This window comes from Microtus oregoni, unplaced genomic scaffold, assembly GCF_018167655.1.
Source record: "Microtus oregoni isolate MIOR12 unplaced genomic scaffold, Mior012 000032F_ref0000030, whole genome shotgun sequence".
In the NCBI taxonomy this organism is placed as follows: domain Eukaryota; kingdom Metazoa; phylum Chordata; class Mammalia; order Rodentia; family Cricetidae; genus Microtus; species Microtus oregoni.
In genome coordinates this window covers 24451522-24477261 of record NW_024543091.1, presented here as the reverse complement: position 1 = coordinate 24477261, position 25740 = coordinate 24451522, and the positions used below count along the sequence as shown (strand labels likewise).

Below are 25740 nucleotides of genomic sequence, written 5' to 3'. Positions count from 1 at the left end.
TCCTGGCAGGGCAAGAGTGGTATGGGCAGAACTGATGGGAAAGACCAGGGAGAGAAGAATGTCCCTTGGTTGTATTTTGAACCAGATGTAAAAGGCATCAGTATACTACAGAGAGGAGGCCAGGAGTCAGGCAGACTCAGGAAGCCAACCTGAAGCCAGTCTTGGGGAGCTAGGGACCAGGGGCTGGGCATGTGAGCCACAACTGCCACCCAGCAGGGCCATGGGCCTGGGAAGGGTCCTCTCCTTTTACCTCAGATTAGATTCAGGTACCTGCTTCCTGGACCCTGCAGCCCTGGAAGTGACAGACACAATGGAGACCACAGGTAGTGTCCCTTCCAGTGATGAGGACAAAATCAGACAAAGAAGAAAGGGGGAGATGAGGACTCATCCAGGCCTGGTGGCTGGGCACTTTTCTTGCAAGTTCCATCTATGACAAGACAAAGGATACAGCCACTATAGAGCTGCCTAGGGGACAGAAGACACTGTGTTAGTCCTGACTATCAGATTTTTGTAGGCTAACAGGAGAAAGTCTGTGGGCCTCAAGCCACAGAATACAGACATGGGCCTAAGGAGCACCCCTAGCGTGAGAAAGCCCTAGGAGGAGCTCCTAAAGGTATGGAGCCATGCTGTGAGACAGGGTGTTAGAGGGAGGGGCTAAAGAGGAGGTCATCGGTCAGCAGTGCTGAGCAACATTAGCCTGCCCGTCCCTCTCCTTTTTGCAAAACTCACTTCTCCCTCCCTCCCTCCTCTCTCTTTCCTTCCCTCCCTCCCTCCTGCTGTTCTCTTGTTTTTCCTCCTCCTCCTCTTCAGCTCCTTCCTGCTCACCATATCCTTTGCTCCCAATATGGAAGCTTCCAGCTGCCCGTGAGGGCCTAGCCAGAGGCTAAGCAGGTGAACAGTCTAGGATGGGGATGAAGCGCCAGCTTGGTCTTGTCCTTCTCTCTTCCAGGCATCAGGTACAATGCCACCATGGACGAGAGGCGGTACATGCCACGGGCACATCTGGACGAGGGTGCAGACCAGTTCACCAACAGGGCTGTCGTACTCTCCTCAGGCCAGGAACACTGCCAAAAGATCAACTTCCATGTCCTGGTGAGCCCAGCAACCCACAAGCAGGCCCTCAGCCCTACAAGAAGGGTACAGAGTAGAGGAACTTCTGTAGGAAGTCCCACCGTGCCAGGCCAGTTCCGAGCCCTCGGTGGGTAGCCAGAGAACAGTGTGGCCAACCTTGGCTGGTACCCTTCCTCAGGCCCCAGATAAGTGCTCATGGCTATACCACCCACCATACCCGCCTTCCCAGATGTTCACGCCTAGAAGGAATGAAATCGAGGCAGTGAGTTCATCTGAGAAGATGAGGGAACGAGTGGCCACCACCCGAGGCTAGAAAGTCAGAACAGCAGGGTGGGCTGGAGATGAAGATCCGGTAAGGCAGGCAGAGGCATGGGCATGCTGACCAGTGGCATCCCAAGAGAGGTGGTGGCCTGGTGCTCATCACTGAGTGAGAAAGAGGTTTGCTTCCATACAGAAATACCAAGTGTGATGAGCACAGCTCTAGGGCATGGGCTTTCAGGCTGCTTGGAGCACCCCAGTCATCTGTCACCCCTTGTCAGGACAAACTGAACCTCCTTGTTCACATGTTCACCCGCGTCCCTTCTCTCATCCGTTCAACATCACAAGGCCGTATCACAGTGCTTGGGCCACACTCAGAGGTTTCTAGACTATTCCATGCCAGGGAAGAGAGCAGGCACACAGGTAGATCTTTTAGCTGAGCATAGTACAACATGCCTGTAATCCCAGTACTCAGGGGATGGGGCAGGAAGACTGTATCAGGGGCCAGCCTGGGCTATATAGCAAAGCAAAAACAAAACGAGGAGGACAGAACAGTGAAGCAGCTTCGATGCTGTGGGAGAAGCTGATGTAACAAATCTGGAGTAGGAGGGAGGAGCCTGCCAGGCTTCCTGAAGGACCAAGGTACTGAGCCATGAGAGTCGAGGCTTTGAAGGAAGAGCAGGAGTGTGGTAAAAACTTTGGGACACCAAACTGGCATCATTTTTCTACCTGGCACTCACTTCTCACCTGTAGACCTTGACAGAAACCATTGTCCACCTGGCGACTTCTCCTGAGGGCCACAGGCCACTGTCCTCTTAGCCTAGAGGGGTGGGAGCTCTGTGTCTAGAGTTGTGGCCCAGGAAATGGTACCCTCTCCTCGCTGAACTCCGCCCTCCTCTCCCCACAGGACACTGCCGACTACGTGAAGCCAGTGACGTTCTCCGTGGAGTACTCTCTCGAGGACCCTGACTTTGGCCCCATGCTAGACAATGGCTGGCCCACTACACTCAGAGTGTCGGTACGTCCTGCCTCTCTGCCACACACCCACCCTTCCCTCACCCTCCAGCCTCCTGTCCTCAGAGACCCACAGCTAGCACCAGCAGGACAAGCCTCCTCTGTGTCCCATGTGCAGGGAACACTGAGTTGTCCCTGGGGAAGTGCAGAGGCCCAGAGGAGATCCATGACCTCTGGCTCTCACTCCCGCATTTGCAGAAGAGGACTCTGTCACCCTGACTTTGCTCTTGTGTTTGTTGATTGACTAACTCAGTGATGGACTCTCCCTACCTGCTACTAAGGATCCCAAAGGAAAGTTTTCTCCTTGCCAGTGGCAGAGACCCTGCCTCTCAGCATCTTATAGACTAAGGGCACCTGGATCGGATCCTCTGTTAATAGTTTGGGGTGCTTGCTCCCTGGAAAGTCCCACTCAAGAAGTTCTCCCCATTTCTGTCTAAGTGGGCTGGGAGAGCAGGCAGGATTTACAGAGGCGATATTGGACCCTAAGCAATAGGCAAAGGCTTAATCAGGTCACAGCACTGAGAAACCTGGAGCTTCGAGGTTCAGGCACTCAAGCCAAGTCTAGCCTGCAGCCTCAAAGTCACCCGAGTGCTTGCTCGGATTTCTCCAGCACTGTGATGGGACTGTTGGGCCGGGATCACAGTGTCTAACTGTCCACACTCCCACAGCCTCCCCATTTTCCACAGTATCCCCTTCCAGCCCTCCCACAGCATGCATCTTCCCTCAGCCCCTCCCAGCCTCCCACCCAGCCCGTCTGCTCTCCCTTGTCCCTTTTCTCCCATGTGAGTCACTGGACTGGCAGGGGAAGACAGCTAGCTGCTTCTAGCCACCGGCTTTCCTAACACCATCATTACAAAGCCCGTACGTACAGCGAGGGAATGAATGAGCGCACACTGCTCACTCCTGAAGCCGGCTAGGCAGCTCATCCCCCGCCCCCGTGCAGTCACCCAAGCCAGGACCCTGATGCCCCCAGGATCCTGATCCCAGGTAGAGATGCAGGACATGAGCCACTCCAGATAGTGGACAGGGAACTTCCTGCAGGAGGCAGCTTGGGGCTTGGCTTTGAAGGAGTTTGGACTCGGAGCTCAGAGCAGGAGAGAACCTGTTTTCAAGCCAAGAAAGCTGACTATGTCTCCCGAGTGAGGGAGTGGGAGAAAGTGGGGGGGAAGATGAGAGACGGAGCCAGCGTCGCCTGTTGTGTCTTCACCACCTGAGCTCTAGGGTTACATGTGTGCGCCACCAGTTTATGGGGCGCTGAGGGGCTGGGGATGTGGCTTAGCTGATAGAGGGCTTGGTTAGCATGCTCAGTACCCTGGGCTCCCTCTCCAGCATGGCATAAGCCAGCTGTAATAGCACATGCCTGCAATCCCAGCATTCAGGAGGTGAATGATCAGGAGTTCAAGGTCATTGTCAGCTATGTAGCAAACTCAATGCCAGCCTAGACTACAGGAGAGCCTGGGTTAAGCCAGTTTGTGACACTGAGTTCAGTAACCATCTCTCTTCATCACCTGGCTGGAACTTCTAAGGACTGGCTGTCTTCTGCGAGCTTCTTGAATGGCTGGCTGAAGACTTGAGCCACCAGGACCCCAGCCCAGGTTTAGTGAAATGTGTACAGTATCTTTGTAGACTGGGTACCTCTAACAATGCGTCCAAACCGGGGGCCCAGTCTGTAGGCAGGCTTTTCTGTCCTACTAGCCACTCCCCAAATGACCACACAGAGACTTAATACTAATTATAAATGCTCAGCCGAAAGCTCAGGCTTGTCTGAGTCAGCTCTCACAACTTGAATTAGCTCACTCCTATTAATCTAGGTGCTGCCCCAAGGCTCGTTTACAATATCTATGAACTTCCCATGTTGCGTCTTCTGAGTCAGGCTCACGACTCAAAAGACTCCTTTTGAATCTTCTTCCCAGCATTCTCTTAGTCTGAATCTTCTGCCTAAACTTCGCCCTGTCTAGCTATAGGTCAGTCAGCTTCTTTATTAAACCAATCACAGTAACATCCATTCACACCGTGTAAAGGAATATTCCACACCTTTTGAAAGGAGCTAATGAGACCAGGTCTCCTGTCCCCAACTTCTACCCCACCCCCAGTCAAGACTGCATCCATGGCCGTGACTGTCGCTGAGCCAGGCTTCAGCACCCAGCCTCTACTGAACTGCACTGTGGATGAGCCACAGGGCACCCCGCAAGCCAATCTCCTGGATATATCTTAGGGTTCTGAAGAGATGATGCTGTCTGCCTCGCAGAAGGTGAAAAAGAATAGGGTAACACTCTGGCCACAAGAGCTTCTAGGTCCTAGTGACCCCAGCTCTGAGACCTTAGGCAAGCCTATGCTATCTCCATCCCTCCTGAGTGTTACAGCTACTTCCCCAGGCTCTCTGCCTCTAGCCTGGCCCCTCCCAGCCCATCCTCCCACTTCCCTCAGCATGCTTGTCCAGCAGGGCCCTCCCATGCCAGAGTGCTTGCTGACTCTGTCATATACAAGGGATGACCCAAGGCCTTATAGGCAAGCTATATTTATTTCTACATTTATTTATGATTGCTGTTTGTTTCTTCCTCTCCTCTGCCTGGCCTTGCTCTACACAGCACTGAACTATGGAGTCATTTCCTGCACTCACGTCTCTGCAGGATGTCTTGCTTGCTCTCTGGCTTTCTACTCCCCTGGTGCATCCAGCTCACGTGGCCGTGCTTCAGAGCTCTGACCCACTGTCCCCACCTTGGAAATGTCCCTGAACACCTACAGGCCCAAAAGCCAGTGCTCCCTCTGCCTCTTCTGGTCCTCGTGCCTCTGCTTTCCTGCACATTCCACACTGTAGCTGTTTGTTCACATGTCAGTCATCCCCGCCATGCCAGAGCAGATGCTGCGTCGTTCTCAGCCTCCATCTCCAGGATTAAGCATCTTATACACAACAGATGGGCAGTTCCTGCTGCCTGGAACTGTGCTGCTGGGTGAGGGAGCCTGTGCTGCCTGCCTGGCTAAGCGCTTTCTCTTAGCACAGGGGTGGAGGAATCGGCAAAGGGATGTGTTGGGGGATTGTGAGGCAGGCAGAGCCCCATCTGGTGTGTAGAGACAAAGGCTGGGGGCTCTGGATTCCAGGGTTGGAGGCCATGGTCCCCTCTCCGGTCAGTCACACTGGTTCTCTCTGCAGGTGCCCTTTTGGAATGGCTGTAATGAGGATGAACACTGTGTCCCTGACCTTGTCCTGGATGCTCGGAGTGATCTGCCCACTGCCACGTGAGTGGCTTCTTGCTTCTTTTTGACCCCACTCTGATGGGGGCCTGGAGCTCCTCAGGGCTGGATTGTCCCCTGCAGCTGCTTTAACCTGCTCTAACCTCTCCAGCTTCTTTGAGGATGGAATACCTCCATTTGTGCCCAAGCTGCTAAACAGATAGGACCTGGAACCAGGGAGCTAGGGATGTAGCTCAGTGAATAGAGTGCTTGCCTAGCATGCACAAAGCCGTAGGTTCGAGCCCAAGCACAGCATAAAGTCCATGTGGTGGCCCATGCATGGTGACAGCACTCAGGGAAGTGGTCAGAAATCCAAGGCACTCTTGGCTACTTAGTGAGTTCAGGTCAGTCTGGGCTACAGGAGACCCCTCAAAGAGTGAAGAGGGGAGCTCAGGTGTAGTAGCACACACCTTAATTCCAGCACTTGAGAGGCAGAGACAGGCAGGTATCTGTGAGTTCCAAGCCAGCCAGAATGAGAAGAGACCTTGTCAAAAAAAAAAAACAAACAAACAGGGCTGAACAGATGGCTCAGTGGTTAAGAGAACTAACTGGTTGTTCTTTCAGAGGACTCAGTTCAAACATCTGTGACTCCAGTTCCAAGGGTTATGATGCCATCTTCTGGTCTCTGTGGGCATTAGGCATGCGTATGGTATGCAGATAGATGTGCAGGAGAAATACACATGCACATGAAATAAGTAAATTTACAAACAAACAAGCAAAGAGCAACAACAAAAAGATAAAGAAGGCGATGACAGATGAACCAGAGTTCTGGGCCTTGACCTCTAAGCCCAGACCCTGGGTCATGAGTAGGGTCCTCTAGCTGACCACCAAGGCTTGTCAGTCTCTCTAAGAGTCTAAGGGGTACTGGTGAGTTAGCTCAGTGGGTAAATCTACTTTTTCTGATAGCTTGAGTCTGATCCCTGGCCCTACATGGTAAAAGGAGAAACCCGACGCTCACAAATTGTCCTTTGCCCTCCACATGACATGGCCAAACACAGTACCCACAATCCCCTGGAGGAAACAGACTAGCACACAAAGTAAATCAGGGTGCAATGCTCATGGATGCTTTTCAGTGCAGCCAAGGCTGTCCTAAAACTTGCTCTGTAGACCAGGCTGGCCTTGAACTCACAGAGATCCACCTGTCTCTGCCTCCCAAGTGCTGGGATATGAGGTGTGGGCCACCACCATCCAGCCCATGAGATCATTTTTAACTGACAGAACAAACCTTACAATAATTTTTTTTTTTTTTTTTTTTTTTGGTTTTTCGAGACAGGGTTTCTCTGGTTTTGGAGCCTGTCCTGGAACTAGCTCTTGTAGACCAGGCTGGTCTCGAACTCACAGAGATCCGCCTGCCTCTGCCTCCCGAGTGCTGGGATTAAAGGTGTGCGCCACCACCACCCAGCAATAATTTTTGTTTAACTTTTATTTACTGAGATAAAATGTAAATGCCAGGATACAAACAGCCAGTAGAAATAGCACATCCGGACTGGATAAAAAGATAAAGGAATATTCTACCTGTCTAGATAAAGTAATCAAGATTTAGTGCTGAGCTTCCTGGTAGCCAAAGCCAAAAGGGAAGCAGAAAGGTCATATGTGACTAGGAGGTCAAATGAGAGAGCTGAGTTCAGAGGCAGGTTCGGCCTGTGATTGGAGAAGAGGGGGCTTTGGGGCAGGTGGCCGGCTGGAAGCATGAACTCTTGGTAGGCCCACCATCCACCTCCTCCTCTCAGCGCTGTTCCCACAGGCAGAGGCTGGCCAGGTGCCCCCATTCCCGTATCTCTGTCAGTCCTGAGACTCGGCTCCAGCCCTCACCCCCGAGCTCGCCTGCCTGATAGCCGCAGCCTCTTCCCACAGGGAGTACTGCCAACGGGTGCTGAGGAAGACTGCACAGGACTGCTCCACCTACACGCTGTCCTTCGACACCACTGTCTTCATCATAGAGAGCACGCGTCGCCGGGTGGCCGTGGAGGCCACGCTGGAGAACAGAGGAGAAAATGCCTACAGCACCATCCTCAACATCTCCCAGTCAGAAAACCTGCAGTTCGCCAGCCTGATCCAGAAGGTAGGGCCGCGCTGCTCGCCCTGCGGACCACGGCCAAGGGCACAGGAGTAACGGCACAGGCGACAGAGCTGTGTCCTGTCTCTCCTCTGGGGGTCCTCAGTGGGGGGTCTATAAGTAGGTAGCTCTGAGAGCTCCCTCAGCATGCAGCCAGAACTGGGGACCATGGTTACCAGGGAGACTGCGGGATCTCAAATACCTTATTGTCACATTCAAGGCCCCACCTGATTTTTCTCTTACCCCGGTACCCTGATGTGCCCCTCCATCACCACTGCCTCCCAGTATGCCCTGTTTGTTGACACCTGGGTCCTCTGCTTACTCTGTGGGCCTGCCTGGGATTACCTCTGCTTGTGTGCCTCTCTCACAATCCCCTGCTTCATGTTGACACTAAATATGTGTTCTACACAGAATCCTTGGGAGGAAGAATAGCATGGTCAGGGGATACAGTCCATCACGTAGGAGGGCAGGGCAGCTGATCTTCTTGTGTGCACAAGGAAGCAGGGAAAATGAGTGCTAGGCTTCAGCTTGCTTTCTCCATTTTTATCCAGTCCAGGACTCCAGATATGGAACAGTGCTGTCCACACAAGTCACTGGAGACCAGGCAATATGATTGTGTAGCTCCAGGGTCTCTCTTCCACTAGAAAAGGAAGGAAGGGAGGGAGGGAGGAAGGAAGGAAGGAAAGAAGGAAGGAAGGAAGGAAGGAAGGAAGGGAAAGAAAGGAGGGAGGACAGGAAGGAAGAAAGAAAGAGAAAGAAAGATCTACATGACCATTCAGAGGGCCTCAGCGCCTGAGGAGGCAGGGAGGTCAGAGCCTGGGGAGTGGCTTTCGACCTTTAAGTGGACCAAGTGTCAGTACCAGCCTAGTCACTGTCCACAGCCTGAGTGAGATCTAGACTTCAGAGTCCCACCTGCAGCTAGCCAATTCCCAGACACAAGGGGAGAATCAGCATACATCTGAATGCCTGTCTACCAACCTGGACATTAAGACCCACCCCAGTGTCACCTCATGCCTTTAGTCTGACCCAACTATACCTGGCCTCAGTCTCAGGGGCCCTCTGTAGTTCAGGTAGCCAGAACTACATTCCGGGCGTCCAATTCCCATGGCCAGTGGCAGGGTGATCTCCAGAGTGGGTTGAGGGGCTGCTGTAGCAAGCATGAGCTCCAGACTCAGGACTGGGGCCTGATCACTGCCTTTCCCACCCCAGGATGACTCAGACAACAGCATTGAGTGTGTCAACGAGGAGAGGCGGCTGCACAAGAAAGTCTGCAATGTCAGCTATCCCTTCTTCAAGGCCAAGGCCAAGGTAGAGTCTGGGGGTCCAACAGGGAGGAAAAGAAACTGGGACCTAGAGAGCGGGGAGCAAACAGAGACCTATTTGCTTCTGGGGGTTCTAAATATAGTTTCCTGCTGGAGCTGGAGCTCAGTTGGTAGAGGGCTTGCCTAGCATGCATGAAGCCCTGGGGCACACCTGTCACCCCAGCACTCATGAGGTGGAGACAGAGGCTAGGGGTTAAAGTCCATGTGCCACACAGCAAGTGTGAGGCCAGCATGGGCTACATGACTCAAAAAAGGGGGGAGCTCCCCAATGGGGAGCTGCTGTCTTTGCAACCATAGTGGCCCCAGCTCACTATTCCACAGCCCCACTCCTCCTCCAGCCATTCTCCATGGGGTTCTGAGGGTAGTCAGAGGTAGGTATGAGCCAGCACACCTCCAGGGCCCCCCACTCAGGCCTGCTTCTCCACAGGTGGCTTTCCGTCTGGACTTCGAGTTCAGCAAATCTGTGTTCCTGCACCATCTTCAGATCCAGCTGGGTGCTGGCAGGTCAGGCCCACCCCTCCCTGACCCCCCAACAGCTCTGCCCTCACCCTCTGCTCTCCTATGCCCTCAGTACCCCACTGTCAAACCTGTTCCCTGACCCAAGCTGAGCAGGTGCAGGGAGGAGGGTTGGGGGGCTGCACGCCTACTATCCTACAGCTCAGCTGTAACATGAGGGCCGGGCTTGTTGGGGGTTTCTGACCTGCCCAGTTCCCACAGCCAGTAAGCCTCAAAGAAAATCACACAGAGGTCTATATTAATGATAAACTGATTGGCCCATTAGCTCAGAGTTCTTGCTAACTCTTACAACTTATAACAACCCATTTTTCTTATCTATGTTAGCCACATGGCTCAGTGCCTTTTTCAGCAGGACAGGTCACATCCTGCTTCTTTGGTGATCTGGGCATTACTGGGAGGAATGGGCTTCCTCCTTCCCAGAATTATCCTGTTCTCCTTGCCCCACCTCTACTTCCTGTCTGGTTGACCCGCCTATACTTCCTGCCTGGCCAATCAGCATTTATTTAAAACATGATTGGCAGAATACAGACAATTCTCCCGCACCGCTCAGCTACAAGTCACAATGGCCATTAGAACCCCTTCAGGTCCATCAGTCAGTTCACACAGCAGCCCTTCACAATCAGTGAGGTTGTGGGGACTTCCAACAATATCACATGTAAACAGGACAACTGGGAGCTGGACACTTGGATCCACAGTTCATCTGGTGCTCCTGCAGTCCTGGTTACCTCTCTCGGTTTTAGTTACTTTTCTCATTGCTGTAACAAAATGCTTGGCACAAGGAACCGAAGGGAAGAGGGATTTGTTTGGGTTCATAATTTGAGGACACAATCCATCATGGTGGGGAAGGCATGGCAGCTGGTACTTGAGGCAGCTGGTGCACGGCGCTTCTGCATCCGGGGGGAGCAGAGGTGAATGCTGTGCTCAGATCGAATTCTCCTTTTGATTTGATCTGAAAGTCCAGCCCAGGGGATGGTGCTGCCCACATGCAGGGCGGCTCTTTCTACCTCAGTTAAGCCAGTCTAGACAACCCCTCACAGCCAGGAGCAGGGTAACTCTCCACCCTGGCTGGTTGACTTTCAGTACAAACCATCATGCCCTCCTTGGGCATTTCTCCATTTTGAAATGTGTGGGTTTGTCTGTCTGTCTGTCCCTCTGGCTTCCTGAAGGTAGCTTGCTCCAGGCTGACCAGTGAACCTTCCTAGGCCAGTGAGAAACTATTTCCTCTGTGTGAGACGGAGGGAGGAAAGAAGTCAGGACAGGCTGGCTTCTGTCCCCAGCCAAAATCCTTAGCTAAGAAGAAAGCCTCCAGCAAACCAAACATCAGTGGCTTTACCCAGTCCCAGGCAGGCTGGGGACACCCATCACCAGTCTGTACTGGCCACCAGCCATGCGTAAGCAAACCCCACATGTCCACAGAACCCTCAGTGGACTCAGGACTGAGTCTGCAAAGTGTCTTCGTATGCTGGGGCCTCCCGGCTCCTCCCTGGGCCAAAAGGTCCTCTTCTTTTTTTTTTTTAAATTTATTTATTTATTTATTAAAGATTTCTGCCTCCTCCCCGCCACCGCCTCCCATTTCCCTCCCCCTCCCCCGATCAAGTCCCCCTCCCTCATCAGCTCGAAGAGCAGTCAGGGTTCCCTGACCTGTGGGAAGTCCAAGGTCCACCCACCTCCATCCAGGTCTAGTAAGGTGAGCATCCAAACTGCCTAGGCTCCCCCAAAGCCAGTACGTGCAGTAGGATCAAAAACCCATTGCCATTGTTCTTGAGTTCTCAGTAGTCCTCATTGTCCGCTATGTTCAGCTAGTCCGGTTTTATCCCATGCTAAGGTTCTCTTCTTGCACAGAGTGAGCACACTGGCACAGCAACATGCATGGGCGTTTGAAAACCAGGAATGGACAAGAAGGGACATAGACAGCAGTGTACTCTGAGGACCCCTTTCCTATCCCCACCCCCTAGCCTGAAGAGTAGAACTTAGCTTATGTACAAGCTGAAATCTTGGGGTTTAACCTTTGTGGGTACCTGCCCTGGTATTTGAGTACTGACTGTTAGATGAAAGTACCTTGGACCATGCCCCCTCCAAGGGTTCCTTTGGCTTCTCCTGGCATAGTCACCCATTATCTTAGGGAGCTGCACCCTGTGGGATCAGGAATCAGTGAGCTCCTCCACAGTAAACCCCACTATTCTTCCCAAGGCTCGTCCTTCTCCCAGTCCCAAGTCCCTCCTCATCTTCAGCCCAGCGGCTGGGGAAGTTCATCAAGAAGATGGCACAGGCAGGGAGTGGCCATGAGCTACCCAAAGTCCTCCCTGACCGCCTGGCCACAGAGAGGGCTGGCATCCAGTCCTGCCCCCGGCCCACCCTCTAGGAAACACCTCAGCTTTCCTTGATGGCCTGATCATACCCAGCAGCCTGAAAAGCCAGCACATCCTCCCTTCCACCTTCTACAATTCTTGTACCAGTGTCCTCTCTGATCCCACCCCCTCCCCTTGTAGTGACAGTCACGAGCAGGAGAGCACCACCAATGACAACATGGCCCTCCTTCGCTTCCACCTCAAATACGAAGCAGATGTCCTCTTTACTAGGTGAGTTGGATATTGAAGCGGAAGAGGGAAGGGGGGATGAGCTAGCAGGGACAAGTATGGAGGTGGGCAGGAGGAGGTCCCCCAGCGCACAAGCTGGAGGAGAAGTGAAAAACAGAACTCTTCCAAGTCAGTGTGGCAGGCCAGAGGGATGGCTTCCAGAGGACCTGGGTTCGGTTCCCAGCACCCACATTACATGGCTCCCAACCACATTGGTCACTCTGGTCCCAGGGTATCTGACACCTCTTCTGAATTCTGTCGGCACTGCATTCACAGACCTACACACAGACATCTAGGTACACATAACTCCAAACAAAAGAAATCTTCTTTTAAAGTCAGTCTGTGTGGGGCCAATGAGATGGCTCGTTGGGTAAAGGTACTGCATAAGCCTAGCAACCCCAGCTCATCCTGACCTCAGTTCCTAGAGGCAGAGACAAGAGAGTCATCCAGAAAGCTGAGGGCTAGCTAGCCTAGAGTATACAGTACAGCAGCGGAAACAAGAGACCCAGAGTCAGTCTGGGCTTGTAGTTTAGTTGTAGAGGGCTGGCCAAGTGTGTGTAAGTCCCCTTTCCAACTATAGTACCATATAAGTCAGATATGTCCATAATCCCCCATTCCACCTACAGCACCATATAAATCAGACATACCATAATCCCAGCATACCAGAGGTAGAGGCAAGAGGATCCCATAGTGAGCCAGCCTGTGCTACATGAGACTCTGTCTCCAACAAGAAAAGAAAGAGAGGGAGAGAGGAAGGGCAGAGGAAGGTGATCAATCTGTTCCTATTACCACTGTACCAACAATTCCCAACATCACTGTCACTGAGGAGGAACTCAGACCCCAGGCCACACTATGCCTGACCTTCCTCCCCTCTCAGAGGGTACGAGGCAGAGTCCGCTGAGGAAGCAGCCCTTGCCCACTAGAAAGTCCCCAACCACTAACAACGGAGAAAAGAGGACATAACAGAAACACGGGGTTTGAGGGCACCCAAGAGGCAAGGTTGCAAAGAAGCCCTGCCATGGACACTGAGGCCACGCCAGGATACCCAACCTGGGACTCTCAGACTCATGCCCCCCACATGGCAGACAGACAGCTGTTCTGCCCTGAGCATGCATTTCTACCAAGCCTATGACCCCGTCTCAGCGCCCCCTAGCAGCCACATAAGACACGTGGGGGGGGTGTCCCAGGAAATGGGCACATGCCTGCCTCTCTTCTGCTACCTGTTTATCTGACTCTGCCCACACACGGTTTTCCCTTGGTCTATGCAGGAGCAGCAGCCTGAGCCACTATGAGGTCAAGGCCAACAGCTCTCTGGAGAAATATGATGGCATTGGGCCTCCCTTCAACTGTATTTTCAAGGTAAGGCTGAAGGGCACCTTGGAGTGAAGGGGCTGAACTAAAAACCCCACAGCCCAGTTGGAGGGGAAGAATCCTTGCAGGTCCTGGAACTCATCCTCAGCTCTGCCTCTGGCTCAATGTACAGCTTGTAGAAACAGTTACTTCCCCTCTCTGGGCTTCACCCTCATCTGAAAGACATCCAGGCTGGCCTGGGGGAGTTATTAGGGTGTACGGAAAAGATTTTAAACATACAGAACAGCAGTTTAAACACACTAAGGATTACTTTCCTCCAGAAAAGGAAAAATAAAAAAAACTTGCTGCTTAGAGTTGATGGCTTTACAGTCATTGAGGAATTTAAGAACATCCTAGACATGAGATAGATGTCTTCACCTGTCGTCACAGTTCAGGCCCAGGCGGAAGGGGAGAGGAGAGAAGCACGTCCCTTCCTGTTAAAAAGCATCCTTAAGCTGGGCGGTGGACTTTAATCCCAGCACTCAGGAGACAGAGGCAGGGGGATTTCTGTGAGTTCGAGGCCAGCCTTCTACAGAGTGAGTTCCAGGACAGCCAAGGTTACACAGAGAAATCGTGTCTCGAAAAACCAAAACAGAAGAATCAGCTGCATCCCATATCTGCAGTTACCGCTTATGTCCATAACACGGTGTTTAGCTATGAGGGAAGCGGGAAGGGTGGCTTTTGATTTTGTCACTAAGTGAGGAAGGAGAACAACAGGGAGCAGCCGAGCAGCCTCTGCCACAGAGGACCCAGGGTTCCCTCACCCTGCACATGAGGGTCAGCTCCTCTGAAGTTGTGCGAGGGCTGGAGTGGGTTGACGGCTGAACACTGGGCTGCACCCCAATACCCACGCGGCTTGTGTTGCTCAAGGTCACACAGCCAATCCAGGAGAAGCCTGGAGCCATCTATCAGCCTCTCAGTCCCTAAAGCCCAGCTTGAAGTCTCCTGAATGTGTTCCCGCCAGGGAGACAGCACACACTCAGTTTGATATCCTCTCCTGATTGAGTGACCCCATTATCTCCACTCTTGTCTCCATGGAGTGCCCCCTGCTCTAGAGGACTCTGTGGTAGGAGAGGTCGGTGATCTCCAGGCTCGGCCCACTGAGCATACTCCAGGGTCCCAGAACACATCCTGTCAGTACCATCTTGCTTCCATAGTGCTAATAGCCAGGGCCTGCTGAGGCCTGTCTTTAGGGCTGGCTGGTCCCCATAGGATCTCTGTCCCCATCCCTCAACTGCGCATGTGCTGACTCTCCTCTGGCTGCAGGTGCAGAATCTGGGCTTTTTCCCTATCCACGGGGTGATGATGAAGATCACTGTGCCCATCGCCACCAGGGGTGGGAACCGCCTGCTGATGCTGAGGGACTTCTTCACCGACCAGGTAGCTGTGTTCCTTAGGGGCCAACTTGGGAGAGAGAGAAGAGGAAACGGGACACACTCCTAAGCAACTCCCCCACCATCTGGGTGCTCCCAGGGCACTTAGCCTCTCCAGGTGGAGGAAGAAAAAGGGGAGCCTGGGTGAGGTTCAGAATTGTGTATGTGTATGTGCCCTCCACGCAGGTCAACACATCCTGTAACATCTGGGGGAACAGCACAGAGTACCAGAGTGCTCCAACTGAGGAAGACTTGAGCCGTGCCCCACAGAGGGTGAGTCTCCACACGGGGAGCCAAGAGTTGACAGGGGTTTCTGTCCCACCAGGTCCCACAGCCGTTTAGTCCCAAATAAACACATGGAGGTCTACATTAATCATAAACAGACTGGCATAGCAGATCAGGCTTCTTATTAACTCTTAAAACTTATATTAGCCCATAATTTTTGTCTGTGTTAGCCACGTGGCTTGGTACCTTTTACAGTGAGGCAATCACACCTTGCTTGCTCTGTGTCGGGCTTCCTCTGTGTCTGAGTGATGACTGCAGATTGACTCTTTCTGCTTCCCAGAATTCTCATGTTCTCCTTGCCCCGCCTTCACTTCCTACCTGGTCATCCCGCCTATACTTCCTGCCTGGCCACTGGCCAATCAGCATTTATTTAAAATCTAATTGACAGAATACAGACCGTGTGTGTGTGTGTGTGTGTGTGTGTGTGTGTGTGTGTGTGTGTGTCAGGATATGTGTGCTATGACACCCATGTGGAGGTCAGAGGACAACTTGCAGGAGTCACTTCTTCCTTTCCACCATATGGGTCCCAGGGTTCAGACTCAGGATTTGGTGGATTTGGTGGCATCCTGGCTGCACACCTTTGCCCACCAAGCAACCTTTGGAAGCCTGCTGCACTTCACCATGATCTAACCTTGGGCAGAGTTGGGAGGGCCCAGCACCACCTCAGAAATAGCTTTACCCTAACAAAGTTCAATTGCTCCAAGATGAAGATCTTTGCATTTTCCATCCGTTACTTTTTCCATGTGATCCTTACAAATGACTTTTCTTGTCGTATCACTCGGGCTCCGACCACAAGAGCAGTGGAAACGGGAGTGATCGCATGGTGGTGAGAATCTTGATCCTGTGTATGACACAAGCTCTGGGTGTGTGCATGTGTGTACATATGGACAGGTTGATTGATTGATTGATTGATTGATTGATTGATGATTAAGACACTCTCTGGAGGTTTGCATCAGGAATTTCAGTTCCCTGCAATACTTTTCTCCATCTATTGTGGTTATCTGCTACAGTTTCATTTCTCTTTTAAGCTGTTTAAATGGTGATAATGCCAACTCCTTAATGTTGAGCAGAGGTTCTGTTCCTGGGACACTGGGTCATTATGCACAACTTCAAAAGGAACTTCAAATACAAGGCCTTGGTTTGTCCCCAGTTGTCCCTTCTGTTCCCACACGCAACTCTATCCTCATCTCTGCCATCTGCTTCCCTCTCCCAGTTGGTCCAACTTTGGGTCTGTCTAATGATCCATGCTCCAGCTCACATTCCAGACCACGGGCCCTGTCCCCACAGTGCCCTGCTCACCCCCAACAACTCTCTTCCAGAACCACAGCAACTCCGACGTGGTCTCCATCACCTGCAACGTGAAGCTGACCCCCAACCAGGAAATCAGATTCTACCTGATAGGGAACCTGTGGCTGAGGTCTCTGAAAGCAGTAAGTTAGACCCCTTCAGCAGGGCCGAAAGGAAAGGAAGAAGAGGTTGTAGGGGATCTCCCAGCTGAGAGGGACAGGAACAAAGGCTCCCAGAGCCATCTCTGAGGACGCCCTGTTTGTGCAGCTCAAGTACAGATCTCTGAAGATCACAGTCAACGCAGCCTTGCAGCGGCAGTTCCACAGCCCCTTCATCTTCCGAGAGGAGGACCCCAGCCGCCAGGTGAGCCCCTGGGAGTCCTTCACTCTGAGAGGGGAGGGAGGACCCAACGTGGGGGCTGGGAAGATGGCTCAGCCAATAAAGTACTTGCTATACAAGCCTGAGGACCTGAGTTTCACATTCAAAACCTACAGAAAGAAGCCAGGGGCGGCTGTGTGTAATCCCAGCATTCTAGAGATGGAGACAGGTCCTTGAGCTTGGTCACCAGTCAGCTTAGCTCCAGGCCAGTGAGAGACTGCCTCAAAAAGTACACACACACACACACACACACACACACACACACACACACGCGCGTACACGCACGCCCACACACGCCAGACTGGCAGAGCGCAGACACATTGCCTTGGCGCACCAGGCTCTGTGCTTTGTGCCATGGGGAAGATAAGAGGGAACACTGAGACCAGACGCCCACACACATATACCTAAGGGTGGCTCTCTCATGGGCTGCGCCACAGTGAGGCTGTCTGGGGCATGGTGGAGCCTCTGCTCTAAAGAAGTGCAAGCAGCAATGGGTGTGTGGTGGGAGTGGGGTGGAGATTGAGAGGCTTCAGTGCTCCTTTATAACCAGACAAAAACCACGTAAGCCTGGATGACCATGATTTCAAGGTAGAGAAAAAGAGGTGATACTCTGGGAGACAGCCACTGTTGTAAACAAGTTGAGTCTTAGAGAAAAATCAGTCTCTGGAAACAGAGCAGCTGGGCATAGGGCTCTGCTGCCCCCCACTGGCCATGTCTCAGAAATGCTGTTCTAAACTGTAGCCTAGCGACCCCTCAACTACACATCCCAGGAGACACTAGCTTACAAACCGGCAAGGTTACAGGGGTGGGGGAGGGAGGGAAACAGCCTTGGCAAAGGGACACCATCAGGCTCAGTTTCAGTAAGGTGCAGCCTTCCAGACACAGGCCAGCAGGGGCCAAAGCCCGAAGGCTGTGCTCGAGACCCTCCTAAGGAACGAGAGAAGCTGTGGAAACTGAGGCCTTCAGGGTCAGGTTAGTGCCACATCCTGGTAGTCTGACCCACCCTGGGGCTCCAACCTGTGTCCCCTGACACCTCTGCCTCTCTGAGGGAGCAGACACAAGCAGCCTCCTTTGGGTCCATGTGTTCATTCATTCATCCTGTATCTGTTGGGGACCCATCCCTCTGCATCTGATGGGGACCCGTCCCTTTGCATCTGATGGGGACCCATCCCTCCATCTTCCCTCACAGACTGGGCAAGCAGATTCAGATATGGCTTAGGGAGTTGAGCACGGTAATAACCGATCATGGCAAAAGTCCAGGGAACACCACAGCACTGAGGGCAGGAGAAGGACAGAGTGCCCAGGGAGAGCTTTCTAGAGATGGTCCTGTGAAGTTAATCTTCAACGTCATGTCAATTTTCCAAGCCCCCTCATTACCCATGCCTCTCCCCAACACGAGTAGGTATTTCTTCTTTGTTCTTTCTTTTTTTGTTTTGTTTTGTTTTTGTTTTTGAAACAGAATTTCTCTGTGTAGCTCTGGCTGTCCTGGAACTCAATCTGTAGACCAGTCTGGCCGCAAACTCAGAAATCTGCCTGCCGCTTCCTTCTGGAATCAAAGATGTGTGCCACTACTACCTGGCTAGTGGACTTCCTAGCCCAGCACGTTCCCCCCGCCCCCCCCCCCAAGAAAAAATCCTACTGCACTGAGTGTCTCACCCATAGAAAACCAGAAACCCCATAGCAGGTCATGTAGTGCCCAGGTCCACAAAACAAGGGAAGCTGCATAAAGGCCCATGCATCCTTCAGGGATGAAACAAAAAAAGTACTTAAGGGTCAATCCATGTGCACGTGCATGCAGATCCACCCCCCACATCTAAGGCCCATCCCCTTCCATCTCAGATGTGAAAGCTGTGGCTATGTGAGGCTGGGGATGAGCAGTGACGGGAGGCAAGCACTCTACCGCCCAGTTAGCCGCTGTGACTAAGTCTCTGCCTCGCTCCAGGCTCTGAGGACAGGTCAGAGGGCAAAGATGAGGAGGTCCTGCCCAGGCCCCCCTTGGCAGTGCTGCCACTTGTTTTCTGGCTTCCTTCCCAGAAAAAAAAAAAAAGAAATCCACACACCAGAGTGAAATCCAGACTGGTTTACATAGGAGGCTAGGGAAAGCTCCTCCCTTCAGAGACTGTAGCCCAGCACCACGAGGACATGGGAGCGTGTGTCGATATCTGGGGGTCAGTCACTCAAGACTAGAGGAAACAGCGCCATAGCAGCATGGACAGGCATGAGGAGGCCATGGGTAGAGGGCTGGGACAGAGAGAGGGGCAGCAGATGAGGTCATTGAGATGGGACAAGGACCACTTCCCCTAGATGAGATGAGAAGCTGTGAGGTGCTGAGTAGAGGCCATTGTCACCCAAGTGCAAGTGTCCCTCATACTATACTGCCAGCTGAGGTGGAGAGGTTGCTGCGGACTCCGGGAGAAGAGGACAGGACCAGAGCCAGGAGACAGCAGGGGTGGCCACATTCTGGGTGCTTCAGAGCTGGAGTGAGAAGGTTTGCTGATGGCCCATTGGGTGTAAAAACGGACTGTCAATGACAAGCGGGTAGGAAGAGTGCTACCACTGACCGCTAACAAAGACGTGATGGAAACAGATCTGGAGGTGAGGGAGTCGCAGTCAGGTAGGCAGCCAGATATGTCCAGAGTGCAGAGGAAGACAGAAGTGAGAGCAAGGTCACAAGCATAGTGAATGCCACCCAGCTGGGCAAGTTCACAAGGTCATAGTGGTTCCCATGGCACCAATGGTACCCTTGAAGGTCCTTCTTCATTTGAAAAAAAGTAATTATTTCTTTATAACTTTTGGTCTGACGACAGATGGAAACACTCCAGGATAAACTGTTTGTTTTTTTAAAAATCTATTTTAGTGTTTAAAAATGTATTGTGTGTCGGGCAATGGTGGTGCACCTCCTTAATCCCAGAACTCCAGAAGCAGAAGTAGGCAGATCTCTGCAAGTTTGAAGCCAACCTGGTCTACAGAGAAAGTTCCAGGAAAGCTGAGCTACACAGAGAAACCCTGTCTTGGGGGAAAAAAAAAGAAAGAAAAAAAAAGGTGCACACATGTGTTATGTGTGTGTATGCATGTATGCACTCATGTGTAAAAGTGCTTGCAGAAGCTAGAAAGCAGCATCAGATATCCTGGATCTAGAGTTACAAGTGGCTGTGACCTGCCCAAGGTGGGTGTTAGGAACCAAATTTGGGTTCTTTGCTGGTCCCTGTTCTTTCTTTTTTTTTTTTTTTTTTTTTTTTTTGAGACAGGTTCTATGTTGTCCTTGTCCTGGAACTTAATATGTAAGCACCATAATGGCATTAAACTCACAGAGATCTACCTACCTGCCTAAGCCTCCCAAGTGCTGGGGTAAAGGCATGCACCATCACCAGGCCCAGATTCTTTTTTTTTTTTTCCTTCATCTAAGTTTAGAAACAACTAAGGGCTTGCTGTGTAGCTCAGTTAGTGGAATACTTGCCTAGTGTACACAAACCCTTGACTTCAGTCCTCAGGATCACACAAACCAGGAGTGGTGATGGCACACACCTGGAATGCCAACCCCTGGGAGGTAGAGACAGAAGGATCAAGAATTCAAGGTCTGGGGCTAGGGAGATGCCTCGGTTTGTAACGTGTTTGCCACACAAGCACAGAGACCAGAGTTCAGTTCCCATGTCGAGCAGCACTCAGGGCGGTGCAATGGAAATCCACAGCTGGGAGGTCAGGGAGGGAGGCTCCATGGGGTTTGCTGGCCCTGCAGTCTAGCCAAAGCAGGCCAGTGAGAGACCCGTCTCCAAAACTGTTCTGGTGGAGAGAGACTGAGGATGACACCTGTTGTCATCCTGAGGGAGAGAAAGAGGGAGGAAGAAGAGAGGGAGAGAGGGAGGGAGGGAGGGAGGGAGGGAGGGAGGAAGGAGAGGGAAGGGAGGAAGGAGAGGAAGGGAAGGAGGGAGGGAAGGAGGGAGGAAGGAAGAAGACAATTGGAACAGCTTCCCAGGCTGCCTGTACACAACCCTGAGTTCCCCACGTGACCCTGGGGGCTCAGAAACCACACATGCAACAGACCATCACTGGGAAACGAGGAATCTCCAGGAGGACTAACGAAGAGTATGTAGCGGGAGCAGATGGCTCATGGAGCATGGCTCACTGAGACCGTTCTCCCAGTTACACATACACTAGGCAGAGCTGGCTGTTCCGAGACCTTGGCCAGCTGCAGCACCTGTCCCTCCCTACATCTCCCAAAAGAACAGATGCAGCTCCATGCTGCAGGTGTGCCACCTTCTGCCCCTGGGCTGCCCAAGCCCTGCAGCTGTGACAGTATTCCCCTGGCTCCCTCCCCTTGCAGGTCACATTTGAGATTTCCAAGCAAGAAGATTGGCAGGTCCCCATCTGGATCATCGTGGGCAGCACTCTGGGAGGGCTCTTGCTGCTGGCCCTGCTAGTCCTGGCACTGTGGCAGGTAAGGCTCCTATCCCTGGAAGCTGGCGCTGCCCCGCCTCCCCCAACTGCTTGCCTGTTCCTAGGACACCAAGCCCCTTCCACAGCAGGCAAGACCGGTCAGGGCCCACAGAGGCGACTTCAACTATAGTTTCAGGTCTGTGGGGTTTCTCTTAGCAGAAAACAAATAAATGGAATGGGCAATGAAACTACATATTCCCTCCATCTCAGAAGGTCTGGATAAGAACTTGGGGTTTAAGCTCCTTTTGCTACAGATAGTGAGGAGGGCCCAGAGAGGGATGTTAACTAGGGCTGCGTCACACAGCATGACTTCTAGTCTCCTGCCCAGGGCTCCATCCACCTGGCTTTAATCCACACACTCAGTTTGGGAGTAGGGGTACCAAGAACGAGCTGGGGTATTTAGAGGTGTCCTCTTAGGGAGCAAACATGAGGGGGCTAGTGGAGGACCAGCAGAAGGTGACACAAACGTCCTCTATCTAGTCTGTCCACCCCTGAGACTTTCCACCTTTGCCTCCCCACAGCTCGGTTTCTTTAAAAGTGCCAAGCGCAAGAGGGAGCCTGGGCTGGGCCCTGCCCCCAAAGGGCTGGAGTGAGGATCTATCGGAGGCTTCGCGTTGATGGGGGCCAGGCACCGGTCCAGGAGCTGCAGGCCCAGGCCTGTGGCCCCTCAGAGCTGGGGCAAAGAGGATGCCTGTGGACTTTGTGTTGAGCTCATCTCTGGAGAGATGGCGCCTGATCCCTGTGGGATGAACCGCAAGCCCATGTTCGCAGCAACGTCTCTCCAAGAGGTTGAGTACTGATCCCTAAGGACTTAAAGGGACTGCTCCAAGACCTGGGCTCTGTGGAGGGAATCTGCTGCCCCAAACACTAAGGTGCTAGGGCTTTGTTATCACGCCCACCTCTGAAGAAACCCAAAGGGAAAAGCGGCAAATACAAGCCCACTCTGCACGCCCCAGCTGGACCTCTAGTTTCAGGACTCCATAGCCTGGCAGCATAACCTCCCTCCCACCGTGTGGTTCCCAAGCCACTGCCATCCCTTCTCCAGACCCCAAAGTTCTCCATGAGTGAACCAGAGTTGTGTGGCTTGATGTGGCAACTGCAGGCCAGTGGTGAAAGCAGACATTTGAGGACTGTGCCAGATGGGCAGGTGGGAGCCAGGATGCTGGGTACCTTCCAAACATCAGAAGGCAGCAGCGGAGCTCTCCAGCAGTGACTACCACCCACACACTCCTGCCCTCCTGCCTCCCTGAAGCTCCTGCCAGCTCCTTTGGTTGCTAGGCAACTCCCGGGGAGCCTGTGGAGGATATCAGTCCATGGCTCTCCACACCCACTTGTCTTACAGCTGCAGCTTGTCCTGGCGCAGATGCACTGAGGTGGGGAGCCTCTCTGTTCCTTGCATCAGCCCCCTACATACACACATACACAGATGCACACACACACACACATGCACACGTACACACAGGCGCACGTGCATACACCTCCCACCCACGAATGTGTGGGAGAAGGGCTCCTGGAGGGGCACTGTGGAGGGGCCCTCTTTGGCATGCACTGAACAAAGCCCATGCAAGGCCCCTCAGAACCTTAAACCTCAGAGGCAGACAGCTCTCTCACCTGCCAGCTCTACGAACAAGCCCTGATGACAAGGGGCATGCCGGGTGCCCAGCAGAGTAATTTATGCCTTAGCCCTTTTTGTTGAGACGGAAATGGACACCTCAAAGCCATCTGCTCCCCCGTGCAGTACAACCTTTACTGTCAGAAATATATTTAAGAAAATTTTCTAAAAGGTGTTTAAAAACAACCAACAGACATTCCATTTTGTGACAGAGCAAGGCCAAATTCTGCTTTAAAGAGGAAAGGGAGGTGGGTGTCTACTTCTATCTAAATGTTGGGGACAGTCTTCTCTATTGTGTGGCCACCTCTCTCCCAAGGACTTCCTAGCCTCACTCGCTATAACATCTATGTGTCATGGTAGTGGGGCCCTCTCCCCTCACCACCAGCACCCACCCCATCTTTGGCCAGTTTCTCCAGGCGGGGCCTTCAATGTCACCCCTCCCACACACGCACGCTGGCTTCTCTTCTAGAGAGAGGTTAACTCTTCCCCAAAGCATCTCAATTCTATTCTCGTGCTATTCCCTTTCCACAACCCTAACAACTTACAAAGTATTTGGATGTTTTTTCAGATTCTTTTGTGTGTGTGAACGTGCATGCATGTGTATGTGTGTGTCTATGTGTATGTGCACATAGGTGCCCAAGAAGGCCAGAAGAGGGTGGTGGCACCATTCTCCACAGCAAAATCAAGACTCAATCCAGGAATGCCATCTCCCCAGCTCCAGAAGAGCTAAATTGGGGGTCAGAGGTCAAACAGCGAAACTAAACCCCGAACCCAGAAGTTCATTTCCCTCTAACAGAGTATCAGTGGCTGCCCTTATGAATGAGGTCACTGGGGAAAGGAGAATGGACCAACCCACACTCAAAAGCATGTTATCACTGGGTGGTGGTAGCACACACCTTTAATCCCAGCACTCGGGAGGCAGAGGCAAGTGGATCTCTGTGAGTTCGAGGCCAGCCTGGTCTACAGAGCTAGTTCCAGGACTGATTCCATTGCTACTGAGAAACCCTGTCTCGAAAAACTAAAAAAAGAAAGAAAGAAAGAAAGAAAGAAATAGAAAAAGAAAAAAAAACATGTTATCAAGCCAGGAGTGGTGGTGCACATCTTTAATCCCAGCACTCAAGGGACAGAGGCAGGCAGATCTCTGTGAATTTGAGGCCAATCTAGTGAACAAAGTGAGTTCCAGGACTGCCAGGGCTGTTGAAAAACAAACAAACAAACAAAAAACAAGAGGACTCAGCCAGTCTCCTCTCCAACACTGGCAGATCTCAGCAGAGTGCTGCCATGGGAAGCTGGCGTCAGCAGGCTGGTGTGTTTTTGGAAACTGACACCTGTGCTATGATGTTTAACTGCTCCAGTCACAACCTCTGGACTGAGGCAGACAGTCCCAGGGCTCCCATCCCATCATGTCCCCTGTCTACCTCTAGACCAACTAATCGACAAAAGGCAGATGAATCAGGCCCACCTGTACCTCCTCAACCTTCGCCCTTAACACTCTCTCCTTTTTCTTAATACTACCTTTCTGAATCCATTTATTCGTAAACAGCCATGTCCAAGACTGGCCACGGCAGTGCTTTCACTGTAGAGGGAACAAAGCCTCACCTAAGGGGCAAGGGCCATGGTCCCTGGGACTCTGATCCAGAACATCACCTGGTGAGCAAAGCCGCTGTGGGTGGCCTGTGCTGAGCTGAGCTCCCAGGCAAGTGACATGACAGACAGTCCAGCAGAGGACAAGGATTCAGCACACACGGGCAGCCCTCTGGAATGGATACTGGAAACTGTTTCATGCTCAAAGTTGGTTATGGTAACCCAGCCCTGGCCTAATCGGGAAGGCCTTGTGGTTACTCATGGCAAGTCTGCAGGGTGCGGCTTATGGTAGATTTCACCCCACCAAAGTCCTGAGAGCCCCAGTGACACTGGAAGGGTTTGGGCACATTTGCTGTGACTGGGAAGCGAGATAAGCATCAGGCTAATGACAGCCATCATTAGAAAGAAGCTCCCTCAAGGGCAACCTTGAATCCACAGCGAACCTAGTATAGTGGCACGGCAGCAGACACCTACAATCCTAGCACCGAGAGGTGAAGGCAGGAGGATCAGCAGGACAAGGCAGATAAGTTTAAAACCAGCCTGGGCTACATAAAACCCTGTCTCAAAATGAAACACTAAAGTCAGGCATAGTGGAGCATGCCTTTAATCCCAGCACTCCAGAGGCAGGAGCAGGTGGATCTCTGTGAGTTTGAGGCTAGCCTGATCTACAGAGTGAGTTCTAAGAAAGCCAGAGCCACATAGTGAAACCCTGTCTCAAAATTAATTAACTAACAAAGGAAACACTATATAGCTCACAGGTAGGGATTAATAACTGTGGTCTAACTGCCAATTCATAATTTTCAGTCAGGGGCATTACACAACTGTACTCCCAGCTCAGGAGGCTGAGGTCTCAAGTTCAAGAACAGCGTAAGCAACACACTAAGACCATCTCAAAAACCTTTTTGAAACATTGGCCATAGAGCCCAGTGGTAGAGTACTTACTAAGCACATTCAAGGTCCCAAGTTCAACTCTTCAATCCCCAGTACCATGAAAAATGAAATTCAGATGAAATTACTAGGAAATAAAACTAACTTAAAATGGTTCTTTCAAGAGAGCATTCATTACACAACCAGGCTGAACGCACTCTAAAGAACATGTATGGAGCTCCTATGGTATTGGATATGTAAATAGGTCTGCAGTAAAATCAAGTATGGCTTCTACATCAAACTACCATGGAGGTGGGGGGGGGTGCAGTGATGGGGAGGACAAAGCTGTCAGGATTTCTGAGGTCTCAGCTTGCTACCTGGTAGAGGAAACAGCTGCAAGTAGCTGAGAAGCAGAGGGACAAGACATGCCAGGGGAAGGGAGACCCACTCTTGTCTGGATGAGGACAGCCCTCAGAAGATGCAGAAGCTGAGGGTCAGCCCTGGGTAGACTTGGGAGAGACTTCTA

At 52.1% G+C, this 25740-nt stretch overlaps 1 protein-coding gene across 1 annotated transcript in view; it reads left to right on the top strand.

Moving 5' to 3' along the window:
- Itga11 (integrin subunit alpha 11) overlaps positions 1 to 22875 on the top strand; it is a 101102-nt gene extending 78227 nt beyond the window's left edge. The window contains exons 17-30 of the mRNA XM_041679723.1: positions 950 to 1092; positions 2237 to 2347; positions 5495 to 5580; positions 7429 to 7636; positions 8840 to 8938; positions 9380 to 9456; positions 11958 to 12047; positions 13313 to 13403; positions 14661 to 14774; positions 14954 to 15040; positions 16372 to 16482; positions 16607 to 16702; positions 21039 to 21152; positions 21673 to 22875. Of these exons, the coding sequence (XP_041535657.1) occupies positions 950 to 1092; positions 2237 to 2347; positions 5495 to 5580; positions 7429 to 7636; positions 8840 to 8938; positions 9380 to 9456; positions 11958 to 12047; positions 13313 to 13403; positions 14661 to 14774; positions 14954 to 15040; positions 16372 to 16482; positions 16607 to 16702; positions 21039 to 21152; positions 21673 to 21744 (1499 nt within the window). The 3' untranslated portion in view covers positions 21745 to 22875. The remainder of the gene's footprint in view (positions 1 to 949; positions 1093 to 2236; positions 2348 to 5494; positions 5581 to 7428; positions 7637 to 8839; positions 8939 to 9379; positions 9457 to 11957; positions 12048 to 13312; positions 13404 to 14660; positions 14775 to 14953; positions 15041 to 16371; positions 16483 to 16606; positions 16703 to 21038; positions 21153 to 21672) is intronic.
- The last annotated feature ends 2865 nt before the right edge of the window (positions 22876 to 25740 follow it).